Source organism: Phycodurus eques, chromosome 19 (genome assembly GCF_024500275.1).
Source record: "Phycodurus eques isolate BA_2022a chromosome 19, UOR_Pequ_1.1, whole genome shotgun sequence".
NCBI lineage: Eukaryota > Metazoa > Chordata > Actinopteri > Syngnathiformes > Syngnathidae > Phycodurus > Phycodurus eques.
The window spans coordinates 1,210,396-1,234,345 of NC_084543.1; the positions used below are offsets into that span (position 1 = coordinate 1,210,396).

The 23,950-nt window shown below is 46.5% G+C and overlaps 1 protein-coding gene across 3 annotated transcripts in view; it reads left to right on the forward strand.

Annotated features, from left to right (window-relative positions):
- The first annotated feature begins 3,755 nt into the window (after positions 1–3,755).
- The window catches only part of LOC133417654 (A disintegrin and metalloproteinase with thrombospondin motifs 14), a 34,968-nt gene continuing 14,773 nt past the window's right edge, over positions 3,756–23,950 (forward strand). Inside the window, exons 1-7 of one of the 3 annotated variants that reach the window (XM_061705579.1) lie at positions 3,756–4,248; positions 5,125–5,178; positions 5,965–6,374; positions 13,842–13,998; positions 14,976–15,172; positions 21,104–21,187; positions 23,348–23,504. In XM_061705579.1, coding sequence (XP_061561563.1) covers positions 4,179–4,248; positions 5,125–5,178; positions 5,965–6,374; positions 13,842–13,998; positions 14,976–15,172; positions 21,104–21,187; positions 23,348–23,504 — 1,129 coding nt within the window. In that variant the 5' untranslated portion in view covers positions 3,756–4,178. The remainder of the gene's footprint in view (positions 4,249–5,124; positions 5,179–5,964; positions 6,375–13,841; positions 13,999–14,975; positions 15,173–21,103; positions 21,188–23,347; positions 23,505–23,950) is intronic. The other 2 variants (XM_061705580.1, XM_061705581.1) reach the window with 2 other exon arrangements.

Sequence of the window (23,950 nt, forward strand, 5' to 3'; positions counted from 1 at the left end):
TGCGGGAGGAAAGCGGCGTACCCGGAGAAAAGCCGCGCAGGCACGGGGAGGACGTGCAAAGTCCACACAGGCGGGGCCGGATTTGATGCATGCGCGCGCGTTAGCTAGCGCCCCTTTTGAAAAGCGCGTCGGCCTCCGTCGCTCTAACGTCTTCCGGCCGACTTCTTAACTCTTGAGTCGAGATAAGCTCGAGGACACGACGGGGGCGGCGGGAGGGGGGCTCGGACGCTACGGCGCCCGCTTTCTCTTTGAAACCTTCATTGCGATCTTCCCCGCGTGAAACCCGAGCCCGCGCCTCTGAAGGTTTCCAGATTACGGCGGACAAAGCGCGGCATTGAGAGGCGAGCGGTGGCCGAAGGATGTCGCAAAAAGGAAATGAGAAGCAAATTGTCCCGGATGGACGAGGAGGCGACAGGCGCTCTGGCGCAAACGGCCCTCGCTCGGCGACGATCTCGATCTAAAAGTCGGGTATCGCGCAAGTTAATGACAAATCTTTTCCCGGCACCGGGTTGCCGGAATTGATCCGTTCAGCCGCTGACGTGCCGACGATCGGCCTTTTCCTCCCAAGAAACGTCATCCGAGCCCGTGCTCAATTCCCCAAAAGTCTCGCGAACGTCGTTTCCGACAGAATTGAAGGACTGGGTGCGTCCTACGCGTGACCGCAATCGCCCCCATATTTGCATAGCTTTGCTTACAAACACTCACGTCAACACGCATTTGCCCAAAACTTACATGGAAATGTTTTCAAATCCCCTTGTTCAGAGCGCAGAGACATCGTAGCTGCAGGAATCGCTGGCAACGGGGCCGACAATCTTGCTTTTTGGGGTTTGTTCGGGCAGCGCGTGGCAAGATGGAAAACTGGCAACGTGTTTCCCAAAAAAAAAGCACCAGGAGAAAATGTTTTGGAATTGACTTTTTCAAACCTCAAGAGACATCGCAGCATCAGAAATGCCCATCAAATGGCATCTTTATTCTCGTAGAATTGCGTAACTTTTTTGCGTAACATTTATTCTCAAAAAATTGCAAACTTTATTATTGTAAAATTGCAACTTTTTGTCAAATCATGACTTCATTCTCTTAAAATTACAACTTTAATCCTGTCAAATTGGTCAAATGACATCTTTATTCTCGCAGAATTCTGACTTTTCTTTGGTCAAATGTATTTTCCTTCCTTTAATTACCTGTAAAATGACTTCCTGGCGCCGGAGCTGACCGAAGGTAATCGAGCGGTACCGTTGCGCGACTGAGCCGGTCGCTAAATGTGCTCGTATCTGTCTGTCTTGTCTGTTTGTCTCCTTCAAATTTCGGCCCGCTACACAAAGCCAAAAAAATCCACGTAGCAACGACGATAACTCTGAAAACTCAGTCGAGGTGCTTTGGCTTTCGGGATGGCAAAAAAAACCCCCGAGAACGAGCGGCCTGTACGCGATATTTCCCGGGACTGGAAGCGGCTTCCTTGGCCTCACGACTCAGCAATTAGCATGTCAACTCTTCAAACTGTACAGCCGGAAAAAATAAACTGGGGGGAAAAAACAAAACAGTTTCTTGGCAGTACGAAAACGAGTTTGGCTTTTGTCCGCCGGCGGTGCCGCGCGAGCGAGGCCGAGGCGAAGGAAGCACGCATAATAACAAGCTACGTCGCCGCTCGGCTCGACGAGACGAGACGAGCAGCTGCTTCGCATCTTCTCCTCCAAACCCCTAAGAAGAGGGAAGAAAAAAAAAATGGCATATTTCCTCAGCGCGCTGTGGATGAAGCTCAGCTCTGCTAATCAAGCGCAGAAGCGAGTCAGTCCGAATCGAGGGGATTCATCGCATCCCGGGTGGGCAACAGATGTCTGACGTCTTGCTAATTAAAACGCCACAAGTTTTCATGTGAAGACAATTCCTCCTCCTCCTCTTCTTCTTCTTCTTCTTCTTCTTCTTCTTCTTCTTCTCCTCGGTCTTGGTCAGTGTGCATGCCCGCGCGTGTGCGTAGCGAAGCGCGGCAGTCGCTTGGATGGCGGCACCTACTCGTTTCCCTCGGCCTTCCAATTGAACACTCGGCTATATTGCGCAATGTCACCGTGGCTCTTGGCAGGATGGAAAAAGAGTGCAAAACGTCATCTTATCGTCTTTCAAGGCGCTCTACAGTGATGGCCGCTATCTTGTCATGTTTTTGGCTTGTTGTTTTCTTTTCCAGTACAGTACAGTTCTTTTTTTTTTTAAGCTACAAGCCGTCATTCGGCTTTTGGCTTTGACTTGAGAGCCGACATTTTCCACACGAGCGCTGTCCGGTGTCGGCAACGCCGCTCAGATCAAAATTCAACAGAGAATGCTTTTTAAACCTCGTCGTCGTTTTTGAAATGGATTTTTAGGGTCTCGGCCTTGACTCGGTCTCTACGAGTTCCGGTCTCGGATCGGGTGGTCTCGAGCGCGACACAAATGAGTTCCCGACTTCTTGTTTGGTGGATTCCGGTGAGATTTTCAAATGTAAAACACGTGCCTTGACGCAGACGCCGGCCGCCTTTTAGCGCCTCTTAGTCCGCCACGCCTGTCGGTCCTCCAGATGTCGGAACGCCATCGCGGCGGTGATGATTGTGCACTTTTCCAACTTTCCGGCTGTTAGCGGCACGCAGGAGCAGAGTGACCTCTGCAGGGAGGGTTGACCCACGGTTCAAATTCAAACGTCAACACGGAGGCCAACAACTCATTTGAAAAGAATCTGTTCCAAAAAAAAAAAAAGCTTGGGAATTCAGCGTCACGCATCTGTTTAGGTTTTGGGTTCGTGCTTCCGATGGAGCACATTTGGGCGAATTTCCTCTCCGGAGTTTGGCAAAGTAGGAGACTTGGAATTCGCACAAATGGCTGCGTCCAACCCAAATGGCCGACTTGCGCTTCAATTGCAGGCGTGGGTGCTTGAGACCTTTTTCGTGCGTCGAATTATGACAGATCTGCACGCGTGCCAAATTTCACGTTGATCGGTCAAACGGACATCAAGGGCAGATTTTTTATTTCTTTTTCTTTTTTTAACTTCCCACCAACCCTCCACATGTTCATTTGTCAATTTGTCAAAGTGCGAACGAAGTGCACGTTCACTCAAAATGGCTGAATTTCTGTTCAGCTTGGGATGTTTTTGGGGGGTAAATGGGATGTCGATTGGGTAAAATTGGTTTCATTTCAGCCTTTTATTTCATGATTATTTTTTGTATTCTATCCAGTTACGGTGGAAAACCGGTTAGAGCGTCCGCCTCACAGTTCTGAGGACCGGCGTTCAATCCCCGGCCCCGCCTGTGTGGAGCTTGCGTGTTCTCCCAGTGCCTGCGTGGCTTTTCTTCGGGCACTCCGGTTTCCTCCCGCATCCCCAAAACGTGTATCTTATGTTGATTGAAGACTCTAAATTGCTCGTAGGTGCGACTGTGAGCGCGAATGGTTGCTTGTTTGTATGTGCCGTGCGATTGGCCGGCGACCGGTCGAAGATGGCTGGGATGGGCTCCGGCACGCCCGCGACCCGCGTGAGGAGAAGCGGCTCAGAAAACGGATGGATTTAATTATTACTATTGTATGATTATTTATTTGCACTGTTATTAGCTATTACTATTTTGAATTCTTATCATTTTCATGATTACAATCATGCATTTTTGTATTGATTTGATTTGTATTTGTATTACTTTTTTGCCTTCCAATGATGTGATGTTCACGAAAATTTGGATTTGAATTGGATTGTTGACATTTGCGCTCGTGTGCAGAGGAGGAAGGCGTGCCCGCGCGCGCGCGCGCGCACACGCCGACTTTTAGCGCGAGCGCGCGCGCGCGCACGCCTTACAGATGTCGGTGCAGCGGGACAGCGAGCGAACTTTGTGAAAAGTTCGCCGCCGCAACGACGTAGACGCCGGATTACGGGAAAGGGCGACTTTCTTTCTTTCCTTCTTCCTTGCTTTCTTTCTTTCTTTGTCTCTCTCGTTCCTTCCTTGTCCTCGCCCCCGGTCGTTTGCGCGCACCGGGCCCGGTTTTGGTCACCACACGGATGGCCCAGCGTCGCCGTGCGGCGCTCAGCACAGGCCGGGAGAGCGCGCGCAGCTTGCGGACTCGGGCGCCGGGACCAGCCGCCTCCGCCGGGTCCTCGCCGGGGAGCGACTTTGCCGACCTCGCACGGTGAAAAGCAAAAGGCAAAAGGCAAAAGGAGCGTCTGAGGCTCCGCTATGGGTCGCGTGCACTTCCTGGTGTGCTTTTCCCTGCTGGAGCTTTCTTTTGCGGCAGGGACGTCATACGGTGAGTGGCAATGGGGGTCAAGTCGCTGCTCGGGCCGCGGCGGAACATCGGCAGACAGCCGAATCGCGGCACAAACCGACCAACAAACAAAGCGAAACCCGAGTGAGCGTTGGCGCAGGTAGCCCGCAGGTTGACGTCCCCATAACGCCATTGGAAGTGGCTCGCTCAAGGGAAAACGAGCCTCGGCCGCCAGCATCGGCGAACTCCAAGCAAAATGAGATTTGGGCTGGGAATTGGAAGCACGAGAGCCGGCTAACTAAAGAAGGGACCTCGCCAGAGGTTGCCGGAGTGGCAAAACCAAACCAAAAACGGCCCAATTGCCACCAAGTGACATTCTGCACGTTTTCTTTTGCTCATTTGGCAGCATAGTTAGCCAAACTACTACAAACAGCTGTAGTTTGCGACAAAATGACTTTACAAATTTCCACAAAAAACATAATTGTGGTGTTGACCTGTCGCTCGGTCAATGACTCAGTTAGTTAGTTAGTTAGTTAGTTAGTTAGTTTGCTCGCTAGCTTGTTAGCTAGCTGAGAACACACAAAAATCCTAATTTGGTGCTGATCCAGAGTTTGATTTTTTTTTTTTTTTTTGGGGTTGCCATCGAAAGTAAGTTAGCTAACTAGCTAGCTAGCAAAATAGCTGACAAAATAATTTTTGTTTTGTTTTAGTCACTATCGCGCCATTGGAAATGTTCTGCTAACCATGGTAGAGGTCAGCAACGTTACTCAAAACTACAACCGGTATTCTGGTGCAGCTCCGAAGAAAGGTTTTCAGTTACTATCGTCAGTGTCCTAACTCAAGAACAGACCTCGGCGGAGGTTAGGTAGGTAGCAAAAAGGAAAGAAGCCATTTTCACCGACTTGCATTTGGGCGCAGGTGCGGCGCGAGGTGCGGATACACCGGAGTCTCCTTCCGCCGCGGGGACGCACGGTGAGTGGCCGTCGAGTCCGTGCCGATCCTTACTCGCTGCCGCCGGGATACGACGGAACTGCAACGTTTTCGCAGTTCTTATTCTAAAACGGATTCGATTCATTTCCCCCCTCAAATCCAGCCGCAACCGTACAGTCAAATAATTACATATGTAAAGCTTTATGCATAATACCGATACAAAATATGCATGTGAGGTGCAGGTATTATTTTTTTGTCCACTTCTACACTGTAGTATCCGTGACTGTAAATGTGTGTGGCTTTAAAGGGCGGGGCCCGGGTCAGTGAGTGACGTGTGCGTCAGCGAACGACAGTGTAGAGTCGGCGGTTGTTGGCTCACTTTGGCGGCTGGCTGGTACCTGGCTAGCAGTTAGCCAATCTTTACGTTTTTTCATCAAGTGTGGAACGACGGCAAACTTTTTGACATTTTCTGTCTTTTACGCACGCTTTCCTCCCAGTTCGCACTTATTGCCGCATGAGTCTTTGGTAATGTGAGTCCATGTGGAAAAACGATCACCGCCGCAATATAGTGAGAAAGCCGCAATCTAAAGGTAGACGTACGATTTAAAAAAAATCTGCGATGCGGCGAGACCCCGAAAAGTGGAGCGCGATATGGCGAAGACCGACTGCGTTATAAATTTAGTTTGTAAAAGTAGCTCAGTGTTTCTGGTTTGCGTTTAGGCCGGCAGAGAAGATAAAGAACTGCGGGTACTTTTCCTGACGCACTGTACATTTGCCTGTGAGGCTGCGTAAGGTGTCGACTGACTTCTTGACAATCTGTCCCCTCAGAAAAACTTCTCTCCGGCAAGTTAAGCGACTACGGCCTCACGGTTCCGTTCAGCAGCGACTCCCACGGCCGCTTCGTGTCTCACGTGCTGTCGATGGACGACGAAGGAAGTAGCAGCAGCAGGAGAAGGAAGATGAGGAGCAGGAGGGCGGCCCGCCGCGCCCCCGACACGTCCTCGGCGGGCTCCGGCTCGGGGTCCGACTTCTTATTCTTCAACGTGACCGTCTTCGGCAAAGAGCTGCACCTGAGGCTGAGGGCCAACCGGAGGCTGGTGGCCCCCGGGGCCTCGCTGGAGCGGCAGGAGGACTTCGAGGCCGTGGCCGAGGAGCGGCTGCACGCCGACTGCGTGTTCACCGGCGACGTCGGCGACATGCCGCACGCCACCGTGGCCGTCAGCAACTGCGACGGACTGGTAAGCGCCGCGCGGCTTTCTTGAAAGTAGCCCGCTCAACTCAACCACGGGCCTCCGGGGGAGTTTAGTTGGCAAAAACGACTGCCCGTTTCCTTCAGATCCGGATCCAGATTAAGATGGATGATGTACGCAGCTACAGGACTTTGTTTTTTGCTTGAGTCACGATAGCCACATTGGAAGTAGCCTGCTAATTAAAGAACAGTCCTTGGGGGAGGTTCATTTGCTAGGATTACGCAAAAATGGACATCCACTTCTACTCACACCAGAAGAAGCTGCAGATTTCTTTTTGTTTGAGTCACTGCCGATTATTGAACCCACACATGAAGGTCGAAAATCAGGCATTTAACAGTTTCGGTCGTATTGTGTGTGTGGTGTGTTCTGATAGTCTCTCTCTCCACAGAACACCACACACATAAAGATCCTGTTGCGCTGCTGATCTAGAATCCAGTCCTCCAAGGCAAGAACCACGCGTGATCTAACAAAAACAAAGAGGAGTGTGTCGTAGAATGGCGATGTTGGCAAAAAAGACTCTCTTTGGAAAATACTTACCGCCGTCTGACCAACCCACTTCTACAAAACAAAACGCATCGGGTCGGACATGTTTGCGTTTATTTACGCGCGTTTTGTTTTTCCCGCAGTCACGGCACGTCTTTGATCGGCTACATTCCGTTTCGTAGCAACATTCACCGCGTCATGACTCGGGAGTTGTCAGCTTTTCCCCACACACGCGAGCATTTTTCGTCGGAAAATATTAAAGGCGTTTAATGTTTAAGATTGTTGGCCCCGACTCGTTTCTGAACAAGATTATCGTAATTTGGACACCTTTTATTTAAACCATACAAACGCTTTTTTTGACCCAGCCCCCTAAAAGAATCAGAATCGAGAATAGTTTGGAACCGGAATCAAAATGAGCAAAGGGAATCTGGACCGGAATCGCTCAAATACAAACGATGCCCAACCTCAGTATCGGGCCTGAGTTAGCTCACAAAAAAATGGGATAAGCCATCATCAAATGAAACAGGAAGTAGCCTGCTAACTAAAACAACAGCTTTGGGGGAGGTTAGTTTTCTAGAATAATGCAAAAAATTGACATTTGTTTCTCCCACATTCAAATTAATGCATAGATGCAGGAATTAGTTTTCGTTTCAGTCACTATAGCGGCATGCAAAGGAGCCGGCTAACTAAACAACAAGCCTTGGCGGAGGTTAGTTTGCTATCAAAAACAAAATAACCAGTTGACATTTTGGTGCAAATCCATTGGGAATAGCCCGCTAACTGAAGATCAAGCCTTGGCGGAGGTCACTCCCATCCAAACAATGGCCTTGGTGCATTTTGAAGCATGTTGATGCTAAACCAGTCAACAGACGCAAATTGATGTTTAATTAGGTGCAATGTGGAGTAGCGCTCACCACAAGATTAATTACTCGCAGTGTTAAGGTGCATTCACGCTAATTAGCACCTCCATGAAATCCAGATGGGTTTTGTACGCTAATTGGCTTTGCTGCCAGACAAACGACTTACTTTGGCGATAATGGAGGGCCTTAGTTTGGGGAAACGGGACAGTGCCCCAGTGGAAAAAAAAACAAAAACATACAGTAGTGACATAATGAAACAGAATGTAAAGAATGAAGCAGTTTTGCCACACTTTTTGATACGCTGATGAATTTTCAGACCGGACACCCTCACAAATAGAAAATTCATCAGGAGCTGCTGTAAACCACAACACACACCCATATGCTCACACAAAGACTAACCGGCTATTCTGAATCCAGCTAGTGACGACGCTAGGCCACGCCCCTTAAGGCACACATCCCACACGTGTGTTTCATTTTTAAATTACATGCAGTGCTATTTTTCTTTATTGAAAACAAGTCATAAAAATGTTGGAAATTTTGGTGATTAATGGCATTTCGAGGTTAAAAAAAAATGAAAAGAAATAAACTTGGAGTTTGAGCTACCGTACCACTGTACTGTATTTGTTAGTTTAGCAAAGAAAAGGTGAAGAAAAAGCAGTTCTGTCACTAAATGGAAAAAGTTCGGAGGACATAAATTAAGCCGCAGAGGAGTACAGAACAGTTCCTGCCAACTTTTCCTTTGAACAGGATTCAGTCTGAATGGCCGTCCTCCTTGAACTTTGCACCATTGAGTGTGGAGGAAGATGGGGGATGATCGAGGTTGTCAATTCCTTGAACAAAAGCATTCGTATGAAAGCGGAACACAATAACACATTTCTCTCCGTGTCTTCCGAAGTGGCCTCCGCTTTCATCACACACCGCCTTCAATCGATGTCAATGTCTATAAACGTCAAAGACAATCTTGGTCACAATAGCTTCATTGGAAGTCGCCCACTCAGTAAAGACAAAGCCTGGCGCATCTCAAATATCTCAAATCATCTTTCCCCATTGAAATGAATGGAAACGCCATAAATGCTTTCCAGCCTCCCCCCCCGAAAACAGCAAAGCATTTTGTAAATGTTTTTGAACAAAGGAAATAGCTGTCTATAATATTGCAGGTATTTGATAAAAAAAATACAGTAATGAAATGATAAAATAAAATATAAGGACCTAAATAGTTTTGTGCATCATGATTAATTCATTACGACTCCATCAGGTGTGCGTGACTTGGCCACCGGGTGGCAGTATATTACAGTTAGACACAAACAAACTACTGTAAGTGACTCAGTAAGCCACAGTAATATTAGTCGTTTTTTGCAGAGGATAAAGAATATATGCCTGTGAATTGTCTACGTTTTGCTCGACTGTTGGTGTTCATATATCCGTTTTGCGTAGCGTCACGATGCCGCCGCATAGATGCTATTCGTTAGCCTGTTTTTGGCGTTTTCCATTGTGTGTTAGCATTAAGCTAGCAGACTTAAAGGCAAAGTGAGGTGGTCATGGTTCGTATTTCTAAAAAAGTCCAGTCAATCGTATCTCAAGGCCCCGCTGAAACCGGTTTACGTCAAATTACATTTTGGCACTGTGGATATGCGACTTCACATTTAGGGGAAGATACTGATGCGGCATTACAAGCAGGCTGCTAACTCAAGAAAAAAAAAAGCTCAAGAAAACTTGTTTACCCCCAAGACTTCTGACTTGGCAGAGGTTAGTTAGTTGTTGATTAGTTCGTTAAAGCATGCTGTAATTTTTGATCCATGGGGTATTTTGCCAAAAGCATGTCATTGATGGATACACATTTTGTTCCAAATTCTAAATTTGGAACAAAATGCGTTATTTGGGGCGGCACGGCGCGCAGGTGGTTAGCACGCTGTTTCGCAGTTCTGAGGTTTGGGTTCAAACGTATGTGGTCATTGCAAGGCTTCAAACAGGAAGCGGCCGCTGAGCTTCGTGTCGCTGAGTGTCATGAGCTGGTTGCAACAGCCACTGCAACATTGTACACGGTTTAAAAAAAAAAAAAAAAAATGTTTTTGGAATGTGGGGAGGAAACCGGAGTGCCCGGCGAAAAGCCACGCAGGCACGGGGAGAACGTGCAAACTCCACACAGGCGGGGCCGCGGATTGAACCCCGGTCCTCAGAACTGTGAGGCCGACGCTCTAACCGGTCGCCCACCGTGCCGCGACTGTGAAAACATATAAATGTTAAATCGCCTTAATACACAACAACTTGATGGAGAACTAGTTTTGAAATCAGAAGTCAAGGATAGTTTTGATCAAGTTACTGTAAAAAGGTGTTTGCTAACAAACAAATGCTAGCAATGTCTCAGTGTTATTTTTAGATGACATATCACAAGTTTGAATTTGAGCTCTGATTACGTCGTCGTGATAATCGCCAAACGCATCCTCATCATATTCTTCCCCACACCTGCGATCGCAAACCCAATTTTCTTTTTAGAATCCTCGATTGTCAGATACGCGTCCCGACTGAGATATAGTTGTCATACCCGATTAAACAAAGGGAACGAAGATGTCATCCCCAGCTGCCATGCAACCATTTCCAGGCCACGACGGGCCGCTGTCAAGTGCTGCTCAGGCACGCATCTTTTGGTTTTTCTCTCCTGCCAGCGTATTGATCGCATTTGACCGCATTCCTGGAAGAACATCTGAAAGTCAAACTCAAATAGTTGCCTGAAATAAATTGAAAAAGACTTTTCTTACAATCCTTCTGGATGATGTATGAAGCAATATACCTTGATTTATAAGTTGAATTTGTTCCGTGACCAAACTTGTAAGTCCGTTTTCAAATATATCAAATTCATTTTTCTCACTGCAATAAATGCAAATGCTGTGACTCCATTGCAGCCTCCAAAATCCCCCCACAGATTTTTGCTGTTGTGTGTTTTTAATCAAGAGAAATCTTGCTGTGTTATATCAACAAAAAGGACTTTACGATTTCTGGGTAAATTGTTAAGTGTAACCAATTAAATTTCTAGTGTAACTACTTGAATGACTTTCTTCCAAAACGTGTGATTTAGGGCAATGACGGTACCACGTTACGGGATGAGAAAACCTTTTGAATCCCCGCGCGACAGTAAAGTCGAGCTTGCTTCTTCTTGATGTTCACTGGGGACATTCACTGCCTTGAGCGCAATTTGCCCGGTGAGCGATTTATCCGAAACGACACACTGTAAATGTTATCCTTCAAAGTGCTTGGCAGCACTGTGTGGAATTTAGTGCGCAGGCGCCTCCGAGCGTGGGCGTGTGCTCCGTTTGCTTTTTAGCGTTAATTATTCAATTAATAATGATTGTCTTTGTTCTTTTGCCATTCATTTATTTATCTAATGGTCTAATGATCTATCTGTTCATCTGATCAAGCTATTAATTCGTCGTCATCTATCTGCCCATCCAACGTTTTCATTTATCCATCCATCCGTTCACCCATCCTTCAACTTTTGATTGGTTCAAAAACAGCCATTCATTCATATATCCGTCCATCCATCCGTCCATCCGCAGTATCTGTCTGTCATCCGTCCGTCCGTCCAGATGTCTGATGGAACTATTGATTCATCCACAGTATCAGCTACCTGTCCATTCTGTCCAGTTCTACCGGCTTTATTTTGATTCATCTATCCATTGAATCAATCAATCATTTATTCATTAAATTTTTTTTGAAATCGATGTAACCACCCCTCCCCCCACTTGAACATCCTTCCATCCCTAATGCTCGCTTTCGCTACAGTACGTCGTCCCCACAGCATCACCGTTGCTGCTCATCGCGGCGTCCCCGCGCTCTTCTCCCCCCCCCCCCCCCCCCTGCCGGCCCTCCGCGAACGCTGAGCGCCAAAGCAGACTTCGGTACGTCTGGTTATGTTTACACTGCGCTGCGCTCTCCAGATGTTGCCTCGCTTTCAGCCCCCCCAGATGAAATGCAGAGGAAGTCTCGCGTGACATTTCCCGCGACCCAGTTTTTGCCTCCGCTCCGCCGTCAGACGTCTTACGATGAAAATAAGTTTTTCCGGGGACCATTGTTCTCTCTTTGCTTTCAGGGTGAAGGTTGCCTCCCGAGCACTCGGAGCAGCAGTCAGCTGTGAGAAATTAGCGGACGCCTGTCGATCAGTCTTCTTTGTTTGGGCTGGCAAAAGTTGTTTTGCTGGTATGTTTTTGTGCAGGCCAAAAAGCTCCGTTTCAGAATCAGAAGTCACTTTAGTACTTCAGCGAAAAAGACACAATACCAAAATATATCCATCCATCCATTTTCTGAGCCGCTTCTCCTCACGCGGGTCGCGGGCGTGCTGGAGCCTATCCCAGCTGTCATCGGGCAGGAGGCGGGGTACGCCCTGAACTGGTTGCCAGCCAATCGCAAACAACCATTCGCACTCACAGTCACGCCTACGGGCAATTTAGAGTCTCCAATGAATGCATGTTTTTGGGAGGTGGGAGGAAACCGCAGCGCCCGGAGAAAACCCACGCAGGCACGGGGAGAACATGCAAACTCCACACAGGCGGGGCCGGGGATTGAACCCGGGTCCTCAGAACTGTGAGGCTGACGCTCTAACCAGTCGGCCACCGTGCCGCCTACCAAAATATATATTTAGGATATTAAATATGGAGAGTCCTTTATCAATATAAAGTGTCCGGTAGCGATTGAACACTGATCAGCAACAAACGTGCCTGGAGGTGGCGCTGTGCAGTGGACGCTGCGATAGTCCGTGATGTTGTGGTTGTTGTCGTGTGATAGATGGTAACGGAGCTGCGGCGATGATTACGGTCACGACGGCACGAAAGAGTTTCAAGTTTGAATTATGAGTTAACAGTTCATCAAGTTAAAGGCGAGAGGAGCAAATATGTCGGAATGTCTGCTGGTTTCGGTGCGCATTGTTCGACAGCGCCCGCCGCAACTCGTGTTTAAACGGGAAGATCCCAGTTATGCAAGATGACCCACATTTTCTAACATCCCAAATAGGAACAATGTGCGGTCTCCTGCAAAGAGCGAGACGACACACACACACGGTGTCAGGTTCAGGTGTGAGCGCAAATATGACGCAACTATCAAGAGAACCAGATTTTCCTCACGCAGCTGCTCCTATGCACCCGGAGGTCTTTTGAAAGCATTCCAAAACTTATCCGGCGACGCATTTTCTCATCAGCGGGCGGAGTTGTCCGGTCGCTCGACCTTCTCAGAGGAACCCCCGGCTGCGTGCGAAGCCTCGAAGCATCCGGCATCTTCCGGTAGAGAGTCGGCAGGTATACATAATCAAGGGGGAGATCAGACTTCCTGGGGTGCTGGGAATGATTTGACCAGTGTCGTGCTACACGGAACCCATGAGCAAGCAGAACAAAGCTGGAGACAGGAAATGAGCAGCTTTATCTGGGCTTTCATCCAAGATGACTAAATAAGGTGCGGGCCACTTATGGGACCCGATTGTCTGCGAGCAGATGGAACAGCAAGAACACAAAGCAGTACAAGTCAAACGGAAAATATTTAGCGTACGTCGTTGAGTTCCGTGTGCAGTTTGGGTAACCGCGCTGGCAGAAAGTAAGACGATGACCGTGCTAAATCGAAAGCGGCAATCGGAACGAGAGGCCGAGGCTCTTGTTTTTTCAAAAGGCGGCAGCAAGAAGACAGGCCGCTGAAGGTTTCGTTCCGTACGCGGCCAGCCACCGCAAGCGACGACGTTCGTGCGGCCCCGCCTTAAGTGATTACATTGCAGTCATGGCAACGAGCTGAAAACATACTTTTCCTAGAATAACTGCTGCGCTTCTCACAGTCATGTACTGTACCTTCACTTGAGCAAAAAAAAATTCCAAGGCAGGCTCCTGATGATGGCAAAATTATAGACCTTGCCATCATCTGGCATCAAAAAGCACAAGGAACAAGGAAATGTCCGTCTGAACTGTGAGCAGACGTTCCAAAATACTGTACAGTGTCTACCTGCGTCATCGCCCCCCCCCCCCCCCCCCCCCGCTCACCCTCAAAACCTCGTCCGTCTTCCAGCCGTAATTACTGGCCTTTCAAGATGCCGAGGAAGAGTGCACTTCATTGAAAGCCTCTTTTATTTTTATTTTCTTTCCAGGCAGGCCTCATCCGCACCGACAGCGGCGAGTTCTTCATCGAACCCCTCGAGAAGGGCCGGCAGGATGCGGAGGCCAAGGGCCGCGTGCACGTGGTCTACCGGCGCTCGGCCCTCAAGCTCCAAACGGGCCGGCGCGGCGGGGAGCTCCGCACTCAAGGTTAGGGCTTCAAACCGACACAGAAAAGAACAAAACATCTCAAGTACTCAGACAGTACAAGGAAGAATTATTATATGGCAAGTGTGGATGAAAAGGATGCAGGATTGAATACCTTCACAGCTGTGCTTTGTGGTGAATGGACACACTTTGCTTCTTTATTCTTCTGCAGGGACAGTCATGCCATTTTAAATACTACCTATTTTCAACCACACACACATTGAATGCGGCGATTATCATCAATATGGAAGAACTGCGCAAAATTCTGCACTGTATCGAGGAAGAAAGGAAAACAAGGAAGAAGACGTAAGGAGCGATCCTTTGGCTTGGCGATCGCTGGCAGATTTTGCAGGTTATCATTCAACGGTGAAGAGGGTTCTGGCTTTGATGTCGCAAGAAAAGCCCTGAAAGTTAGAGAAATATCCTTAAAAAAAATTCACACCTCTGAAAGTCGGAAAAAGGTCCGTGAAACAAATCGTACCAAGTGGGATCGCTAAACATGTCCGATGAAAAAAGCCTTCCTTTGACTACAGCCACCTTGAGCAACTTTTGGGGGTAATCGTTCAAAAGCAAACCAGGTGACAGAGCGAGACAATCACTGGAAGAACACTGACAAAGAACGCATACCAACTGATCCTTTACCGTAGACAACTTCAAGGACTTTCCAATACCAATAGCAAAAATTGCGACAGGTACAGCCCTGGCGGGGGTACAGGTGTTCATTTGATCTCTGACTTCAGCTATCGTCATATTATGTTGTTGACAACGCGATCATAATGTTGAGATTAGCCTTGCGATGGAAAACTGCAGGGAAGTCAAGGAAACTGGGCAGACAGAGAAGCAATTGGATGTTGTTGTGCTAACTTCAAATCGACTTTCGATCCATTCTGTGCTTGTCCGTTGCAGAAAAAGATTGAATTCGTGATTGCAGTTATATTCTGGTAACTAAATTCTCACATGCCCTCGTTTGCTTCCGTCAGAGTCCGACTTTGGGATCGCGGACCTCCCGGCCGCCGTGGACCTGCTCGAGCGCCAAGTGCCGGAGCCGGAACGCAAGCGGCGGCACGCCGAGAACGACGACTACAACATCGAGGTGCTCCTTGCCGTGGACGACTCGGTGGTGCGATTCCACGGCAAAGAGCACGTCCAGAACTACGTGCTGACCCTCATGAACATTGTAAGTCGGGGTCGTCGGGTTCCTCAGATGGCAAGTATCAGTTTTTACAACAGACCTCCGCTATTTCTTTCCATACTGTTTATGGATTACAGGAGAGGTTAAAAAAAATAAATAAATCTGCAGCTCATTCATTACGGACTCTAGCAGCTCCTACCACCGTAATCTACTTACGTGTCCCAAATCCCTCAAGTCAGATTTTCACAGGGCGCTGGTTTCACTCGGTAACAGTTACCAGTCGGAGCCCGCACGGTGGTCTGATAAGCTGCGGCGGCCCAATTACAGAGTTGACTGGCAGGTGTTTGGCGGGGGCAGGGGGGGGGCCGTAGTATTGTAGTTCCATCGTGGAAACCTGCAATGCTTCATGCTTCAGAGGAATGAGAAGAAATGAGGTGTTCACACGTCCGCCGTCTTGACTTCATCATCGCCTCGCCTAATTGGGGCTACGGAGAATGTGCTGCTCTCCGATAAGCAGAGATGCTTATCGGAAAAAAGTACCCCACGCTCTACTCAAACGAAGGTACACGTACTTGCACCTGTTATAAACGCCAGCAGAGTTCCACCTATTGCCACGTGTTTAAGAGCAATCTGACAGGTCTTCCGAGACCCACAGAATATTTTCTTCTGTGACAATATACAGTAAGAACCGACCCTACCAAAAGACTCGACTCTCTTCTTTCTCCAGGAAAAAAGTTCGTTTCCACACTTTCTACAACCTACCGCGACACATCCACATATGTTTATAGCGTACGTCTGTTTGCGTGCCTAAACTTGCCCGACGTTTTTCTCCCTGCATAATGAACGTGACAAGCCGAGGTTCACCGCCTAATCTTTATCCTCAACTCAAAAGCTGTACTGATAACAAACTCAAAGTGGTGCGATGCTGCCATCTACAGGGATCTCTATTAGTCATCAGAATCAGAATCTGATTCGGATTCTAGTCATTACAGTGGTATGCAAACCTAAATTCACAGAAAAGCTGGTAGAGAGCCGCTTCCACGCTGACCCTTTGACTTGCACTTGGCAAGTATAACTTGGTTACTTTCCACCACCGCTGATAATCAAACCCGAACGAATATGGCTTCACGCCCGACTATATACCTTTTATCCCAAGCAGAATTTCGGAACGGTTACTTGTAAGCTACGACCGCGCAAATCCCCCCCCCGCCCCCCCCGAATCGGCCGCAGAGTGCGTCGTACCACCTGCAGGAACTCTCCCTCGAGGGATCGATTACCGAACATCGTGTCTGCGCGAGGCCGAGGCGGCCGCCGAGGTGCCTGACTGCACAATGGGCGCGTTGTGCTCGGCCCGGTTGAGATGCGATGCCGCGTACAAGCCAGCGACACCCTCGCGCCGGCAGTTCACAGCTGCTTCTCTCATTTGTAGCTTCATTCTTGCCCCGGTCTACGTGGGTTTGTGTGTGTTTGTACATGTGTGCCTCCTGGCTTTGCAATTATCTTGGTGGACAAGACCCCGGAGGACATACCAGGAACTTGCGTCCTGGAGGGGAAAAAAACGATATGCAACTTCAGCATTTGCTAGTCCAGTGGTTCTCGAACCTTTTACAAGAACCACGTCAAAAAAGACTTGGCTTCCCAAATTAGATCATCATGACCAACATTCAAATACTGTCGCGTGGTAAATGTTCATCAAAAACGAGCCAGAGGCTTTATTCCTGGAAAGTGTATTTTATATTGTAGTAAAAATCTAATTAGTGGGAGAAGATTGGGTGGGCCAGAGAGGGCTGATTTTATTTTATTTTTTTTCTTCACCACACACCATTTTATTAATGTACTCCTATCAGCTCATACTCAAAGCTTTAACTACTACGACAAAAAGTGATTTTTGTCTGAGACAAGGTCTGTGTTCTACAAAGTTCCAATTTAGGTCTGCATCGTTGGACTCCAAAATTGCAAGAGCAACTTCGACAAAACCTCGACGAAGCCTCGGCTAAGAGTCTGTTGCTTTTTGGTGTGGACTCCTTAATGCTCCATTCAGGAGTTTCTTATTGAGGAAAATCGGATCAACGAAAGACTGTGGACATTAGGACACCGGTGCTCATCCTTGGCGAATGTCTGCATGTTATCTGCATTTTCGGATACGGTACTGTCGAGCCGTTGTTTTGAATTGAACCGACATTTGTTGTACGAAATCGCAAGCGGGGTTTTCAGTCCTGGCCGTTGAGAACGCCATTTGTGGATCAAGGATCAAGCCGTTCTGATCCACGAAAGACGACTGAGAATACCGTTGGTGACAGGACACGAGTGTTTGGGCTTGGCGAAGGTCTGTGTTCTACTGAATGTCATTCTACTTCTGTTCATTTTTGAGATCATGTCCAGTCAAGACGTTCTGGGGGCAACCATTTGTTCTTTGTAATTGCGATAGAAGTATATAAAGAGTCACAGAGTTGACGTTTGTCAAGATGGCGTGGGGTTGATTCTTACTCAATGGCCAATTCACAACTGCCCTGCGAGTGACTGGCGCCCAGGCCGGGGCACAGTGCGACTTCCTCTCGAAGTCAGCTGGGACGGACTGCACAGGATACGGCGTATCTCGGGAGGGCGGGATACTTTGATGGGGCTGATGTGTATCTCTGTCAAGTCAAGAAAATTGCTGCTCCAGTTGCTAGACTGTTAGGATGCTGTTGCGCCACCTGTTTACGATCTTAACCAACAGGCGTTTTCATTCAAGTCAAGTGAAGTCAAGTTTGGATCTGAGAACGTCCAGAGGGCGCTGAACTTTCCCACTAACAGAGTCAACCGAGGTGCGCTGAGATGAGAAGATGGTAACTGCGTCAAATTAGGGTGAAGTGCGTAATTCAGGAAGGAAGAAAGATTCCTCTCCTGCCCCTCAGGAAATCACGGATTCATTTGGAAACAAGACTACCTACATATGCCTAGACGGTACTGAATGATGAAATTGTTAGCTGTATCGCATATGCTTCTGTCGTTTCTTAAATGTAGTAGCTGTCATGTTGCAGCATCTTGCACGTACTAAATGCAGGCGAGAATTTGGGGTCCTTTGACTTGACCGTGTCAGCTTTCATTAACTGGAATGGACTAGTGTGAAGAGAATATTTGCTCGAACAGCTTGACTGTTGCCCTTCGTCACTAAGCAAATTTGGACTCCGAGGAAGCTGTTGATCACTGTCAGCGGTTTTTGTGTGCACTGAGGTCATAAACTGGAGAACCCTCTGCATTTTTTGTTTGGACCGTTTTGCACCGAGGGCAGATCCTGATGTTTTAATTGTAAAGAAAAGATTCCGAGTCAATTGGAGTAATTAGAGACTTCATGCAGATGTTGATGCCTGTCAAGAGGACAGTCCAGTGGTTCATCGATGAAAGCCTGACGACTCGCTGAACCCGTGTCACTGTCCAACCGAAACTGCCTCATGGAAACATCTTCTTCTGGAAGCATCCCCTCCCTTGCAAAATTGGCTTTGAAATATTTTGTGAAAAAGTAAACAATCATTTCTCTTTTTCAATTTCCCCGTTGAACGAAATCGACATGACAATCGGCGGCAGCTTCATTGTTTCGAGTCAAACATGTTGCAAAACCCAGCAGAGAAACAGTCGACCGAAAATTCGGATTTCAAGTGTCTGTTGTCATCTGAGGCTGTTCTATGACGTTTTAATAATCGGTCGTCTGCTCTACCAAAAATGACACACGATTTTCAACCTTCTCTACATTTTCCTGAAAAAGGACCACTTAACCAATAAACCTTAACCTGTGGACCACCTCTTCTCTCTCTCTCTCTAATATGAAAAAAAAAAAACAATTGACCATGCTGACTACTCCAGCACTAGACCTACCAACATTCAAAGGAAAACTAATATACACGCTTCCGATTTCATGACAGAACCTACGGAAAGAGCTGAAATCCTAGAAGAACTGCACCTTCGAAGCGAGATGCCAAACTGCTTGTTTCACGGCATCGCTTTCTTAATTGATTTTCGTGCTTCCTGTCGTGACAGAAATACGTGTTACATTTCGTGTCAATTGGACACATGGAGGGGTTTTACAGAGCTGATTTTGGCTGGTTGCGACTAAGACACAGACGGCCGACTTCCTGTCCAATTTGAGTCCAGTCCTATGAGACTTTTTCATGTGTCCTGTCATGATAGAAATGGCCACCCAATTTCGTCATGGTTGGTGAAACTGATGGCAGGAGCTAATTGTTTTCTAACTTGTCAGAGGACACTACAGAGTGAGTAAAATGCATCCATTTTCACCAGGATACTTGGGGACCGCCACTTTGAGAGAGCGCGTTGTAGCACCCCCCCCCCCCCCCCGCCCCCCCCACTCCCCGGAATGAAGGATCGCACTTCACTGATGAAGTTTCAGGTTTAATGGCAGCAAACCATCAATTTCACCGCAAGAGCTTGGGAATTCACAAGGTGTAAACTAAAAGGCATACTCTTAGAGCCATGTAAAGGTTTACGAAATCAGTAATCTGGAGCTCTGGCAGCAAAAATCAACCAATTTCCAATTCTGGTAACACAAATATGTAGCGATTGATTTACACAATAAACATACCTTGTGCCTCGATCAAGGGGGTCGCTTAGCACAAAATACTGTTCGTTTACTTCGCTCCGTGTCGACTTTGTACTTTTCGGTCCTTTCGTTGCCGTTAAGCTAGTTCGCGTGCACTCAAAACAGGAAGTCCTTTCAAAATAAAAGCATCCAAATATCAAACAGGAAGTTAGTCTTAACTGATTGTAAACAACGCAATAAGTACCTAATAGATTACTGCTTTGCAACTTAAGAAATTCACTCATGGTTATTTACAAGCGTTGTAGCTAATCCGGCTCCATAGATACAAAACATCCGCACGTCTCCATTCAGACTCCAGGTCGCGTGAAGAAACGTGAGCCGGCCACGGAGTCCGGCCTCAGTTTAGCTTGTTAACCTTTTGTTGGGTGACCTTGTGTTGGAAATAAAATGTGTTGACGTCATAACTGGTCGGAATGGCGGCGGCGCATATTGCGCATACCACGGCATCATAAAGCCCACAGCAGCTGACACGTTTGTGGGTCAGCTGGGCCTCTCCTGCGCGTAACATCGCTGGTCGCGCCGGCGGCTTGCCAGTGTGGCAACACGATATGAACCGAGTAAAAATGATGCAAACTGAGTTGTTTCTCTACACTACCACTGCGACTAGTGGTTAGCTTGAATTTGGTTAGCCAGACAAAATCTGGAATTTAACTAGTCTTATGAAATGTAGTTAGCATGTTAGTTGACTGTGATTTGTTGGCGACCAGTTCAGGGTGTACCCCGCCTCTCGCCCGGAGATAGCTGGGATAGGCTCCAGCACGCCCGCGACCCGCGTGAGGAGAAGCGGAATGGGAGATGAATGAATGAATGTTAGTTGGTTTGTTGATTAGTTAGCCAGTTAGCAAATTGTTTAGCAAATGATACCATTAAGCAAAACCGAGCATAAAACCATCTAATCGAGTTAGTTTGTGAGGTATTTCGTTAGATAGGCGAGCTGTTTATTGGATGAAACCATGAAGTTAGCCAGATGATAAAACCAACGATTAAACAGTTTAATTTAAATTTAGATTAATTTTGTTAATCAATCAGCTATCTGGTAAGTTGGTTCATTTGTTAGATGTTTATTTGTGAACTTCTTTATTTATTCATTGTGTTATTAAAATAATTCTTCAGTACTTGGATTTTTATATATGTTGGAAGTCATTCAGTAGTAGTCGGTCACATATGAGATTCATATTTGTTTTGTGTGAAAACCTACAGATTAAAAAACGTTTCAAGGCAGCGTAACAGCAACGTGTTTTTATAAAACCTAAAATGGTAATTGGTAGTGCGCCAATGCTAATCGCGATTGCTAACCGTTTCGCGTTGGCTAATTTTGATGTCTCAAATTCTGTACACAGAATTGATATCAGACATCCTTCTGATGTTATTACTTCCAGGTTGACGAAATCTACCATGATGAATCTTTGGGAACCAACATTAACATCGTCCTGGTGCGCATGATCATGGTCGGGTATCGACAGGTAAGACAAAGAATTTCTCTTCTGTTTAAAAAATGGAGTCATCTGAAAGCCATTTATTTTCCAGGGTAACGTCAGATTAGTGAGCTTGACGGGACAACTATGAATATAGACATATTATTGGCCAATTTGCGCTACTTGCATCAGGGCTCATCCTCTGCAAATGGCAAGATAAGTTTGTATTAGAATTGTAGAAGGTTTTTTTTTTTTTTCTGTCGTTTTTGTGTCTGCGGCAATGATATGAACTCCCTCTTGCACCCGCCAAGTGTTAATGTGTCCGGTCATAACGCTAACTTTAGCGTTGCAGCAGCTGCACGCTGATGTTAGCGTACGCAACAGCGGTAGTTGCATTGAGCTCATTTTAAAATAAGCGCAGATCTGGAATTGTTGTCGCTGGGGATTGCCACCCTTGATGCGAGAAAACAAATAAAAATGCCGTCGTTTCATGTTGATCGCAAAATCCGACTTATGTTCATCATCACGACAGGATGCGTTGAAATCAACAAAGAACCTACACGGTGAAAGAAGGGACACTTTAATATTTGTAGAGGTGTGTGTGTGTTAAAGGAGTGGTAAAACTATGAAAATAAATGTTTTCTTACATGGTCTCGCCACATTGCAGATTTTCACCTACCGCAGGTGGGCCTGGAACCCGATCCCCTGTGATAAACACGGACGGGCTCGCTGTATTTATATACGTGTGGATTTATACTTGTTGGTATGCAAATGCTCTTGATAATACATGATCATAAACGTGATAAAGGCCGCACTGTACGTTTCTTGAAATAAACGCCCCGTAAAGCTTTCCGCCTGGAAACTAGCCCCGTTGCAAGATGCTTCCCGCTGCCGGTTGCCAAAGCAGAACGCCGTTTGTTTACCCGGCGCCGGATTGCGATGCGCTCCAACCTGTCCGCCCCCCGTTCGTTCGCTATTGCCTAACCGGCTGCCTTCATTTTTTCCGAGTGCTTTTTTTCGTCGCTTTGTTGTTGTTGTTGTGGATCCCAAACGGTTTGAGAGGCTCTCCAGGCATTTCGAAAGCAAATGATGCAGTCTTGTTTTTGCGGAAATATTCTTGCTCGATTCTTCCTGTCCGTTTTCTGCTGTGCCGCATGTTACATTACAAACAATATTTTAACTTAAGGGTGGACAAAGTATCGTATGAATGGCCCATTGAGCATTTACATTATCAAGGATCCTGTAATATTCGTGGCATTCAACTGAATATATTATTACCAAATTTGCTTATTAAAATGTATTTTTTCATTTTCATTTATTATTTCATGCAGTATATGTCATTAGATAATTGTTTAGCTGATTTATTGTAATTAATCAAATAAAAGATGTTACTAAAATAAACAATTTGAATCCTCCCATCTTTAAAATCCCTATTTTTCAGCAAATTAAAAAAATGATAACAATTTTGCTTGATTTACCAAACACTGCATCGTTAAATTTAAATCGTTAAAAAAATAAATAAATTGTACCGGCATTACCATATAACTAGCAACCCTTTATTGCTCAGTGACTGTTTTTCTCAATGTCTTTGTCACAAGAAGAAGAAACGCCTTTTATTGTCACGAACGTGCACGCATGCACACGAAATTTGTTCTCTGCATTTTACCCATCCCAGTGAACACACACACACACACAAAAGTCAATTTTGTCAATTTTGTCAATTTTGTCAATTGACCGTCTGTTGTCGTACTCGAGCGGCTCCGACGACCGCGGACAAATTCCTTGTGTGTTTTTTGGACATACTTGGCAAAATAAAGATGATTCTGATTCTGATGTTGCTATTATCAACTGTTGAGCCCCAACATCGACACATCTCCCCAAATCATGTTCAATCACTGATTTAATACACTCAAAGAAATGCTAATTTATTAAGCTGCCACCGATTAAAAGCCAACAACTGTGATTACGTTATTTTCCCAAACTGTAGAAATTCTGGTCATGAATAAATCATTAGTTTATTTTTTTTTTGGGTGAGGGTTGTTCCAAGTGAATTCTGCAACTGATGAGGAAAATAAATAAAAAATAGATTTGGCTTTAGAAACTTTCTTCACCATGTGAGGGACATAAAATTGTTACAATCGAGCTCTGTATTATTTGTTTGCTGTCAATTTAGCGTAACTGGTGCGTTTTTGTTTTGCGCCCGGGCAGTCCATCAGCCTGATCGAGCGTGGCAACCCATCGCGCAGCCTGGAGCAGGTGTGCCGGTGGGCGAACACGCAACAGCGCGCCGACCCCGACCACGCCGACTACCACGACCACGCCATCTTCCTCACAAGGCAAGATTTTGGTCCCGCAGGTATGCAAGGTACTGTATTCTCCTCTCGATCGAGGCCTGTGCAGACTGACTGCTGAATTCTGCTTGCGTTCACAAGGGGTTGGCATCAAGTGGAGGTAAGGTCCACGGGGGACGCGGAGCCCGCCGTTTGCTATTCCGCAGGCGACTTGACAATTGACCTTTCGCTAAGAAGCTCACGCATACGGATCAAAAATATGACTTAGAAGTTAAGCTAGAAAATATAAGTTTTATCTGAAATGTATGACATTTTATCAATAAAATAAATGACTTTTCGTCTAAGAAATATCTTTTTATCGAAAATTGTTTTGTTTTTTTCCAAGAGAAACGTTTTATTTTTTTTTGTGAAAATTTATCTTTAACGTTTATCTAAAACAAATTCTACTTTATTCCCAAAAAGATGACTTTTAGCTTGAAAGTGTATCATTTTTAAACTAAAAAAATAAAAATCTTTCTCA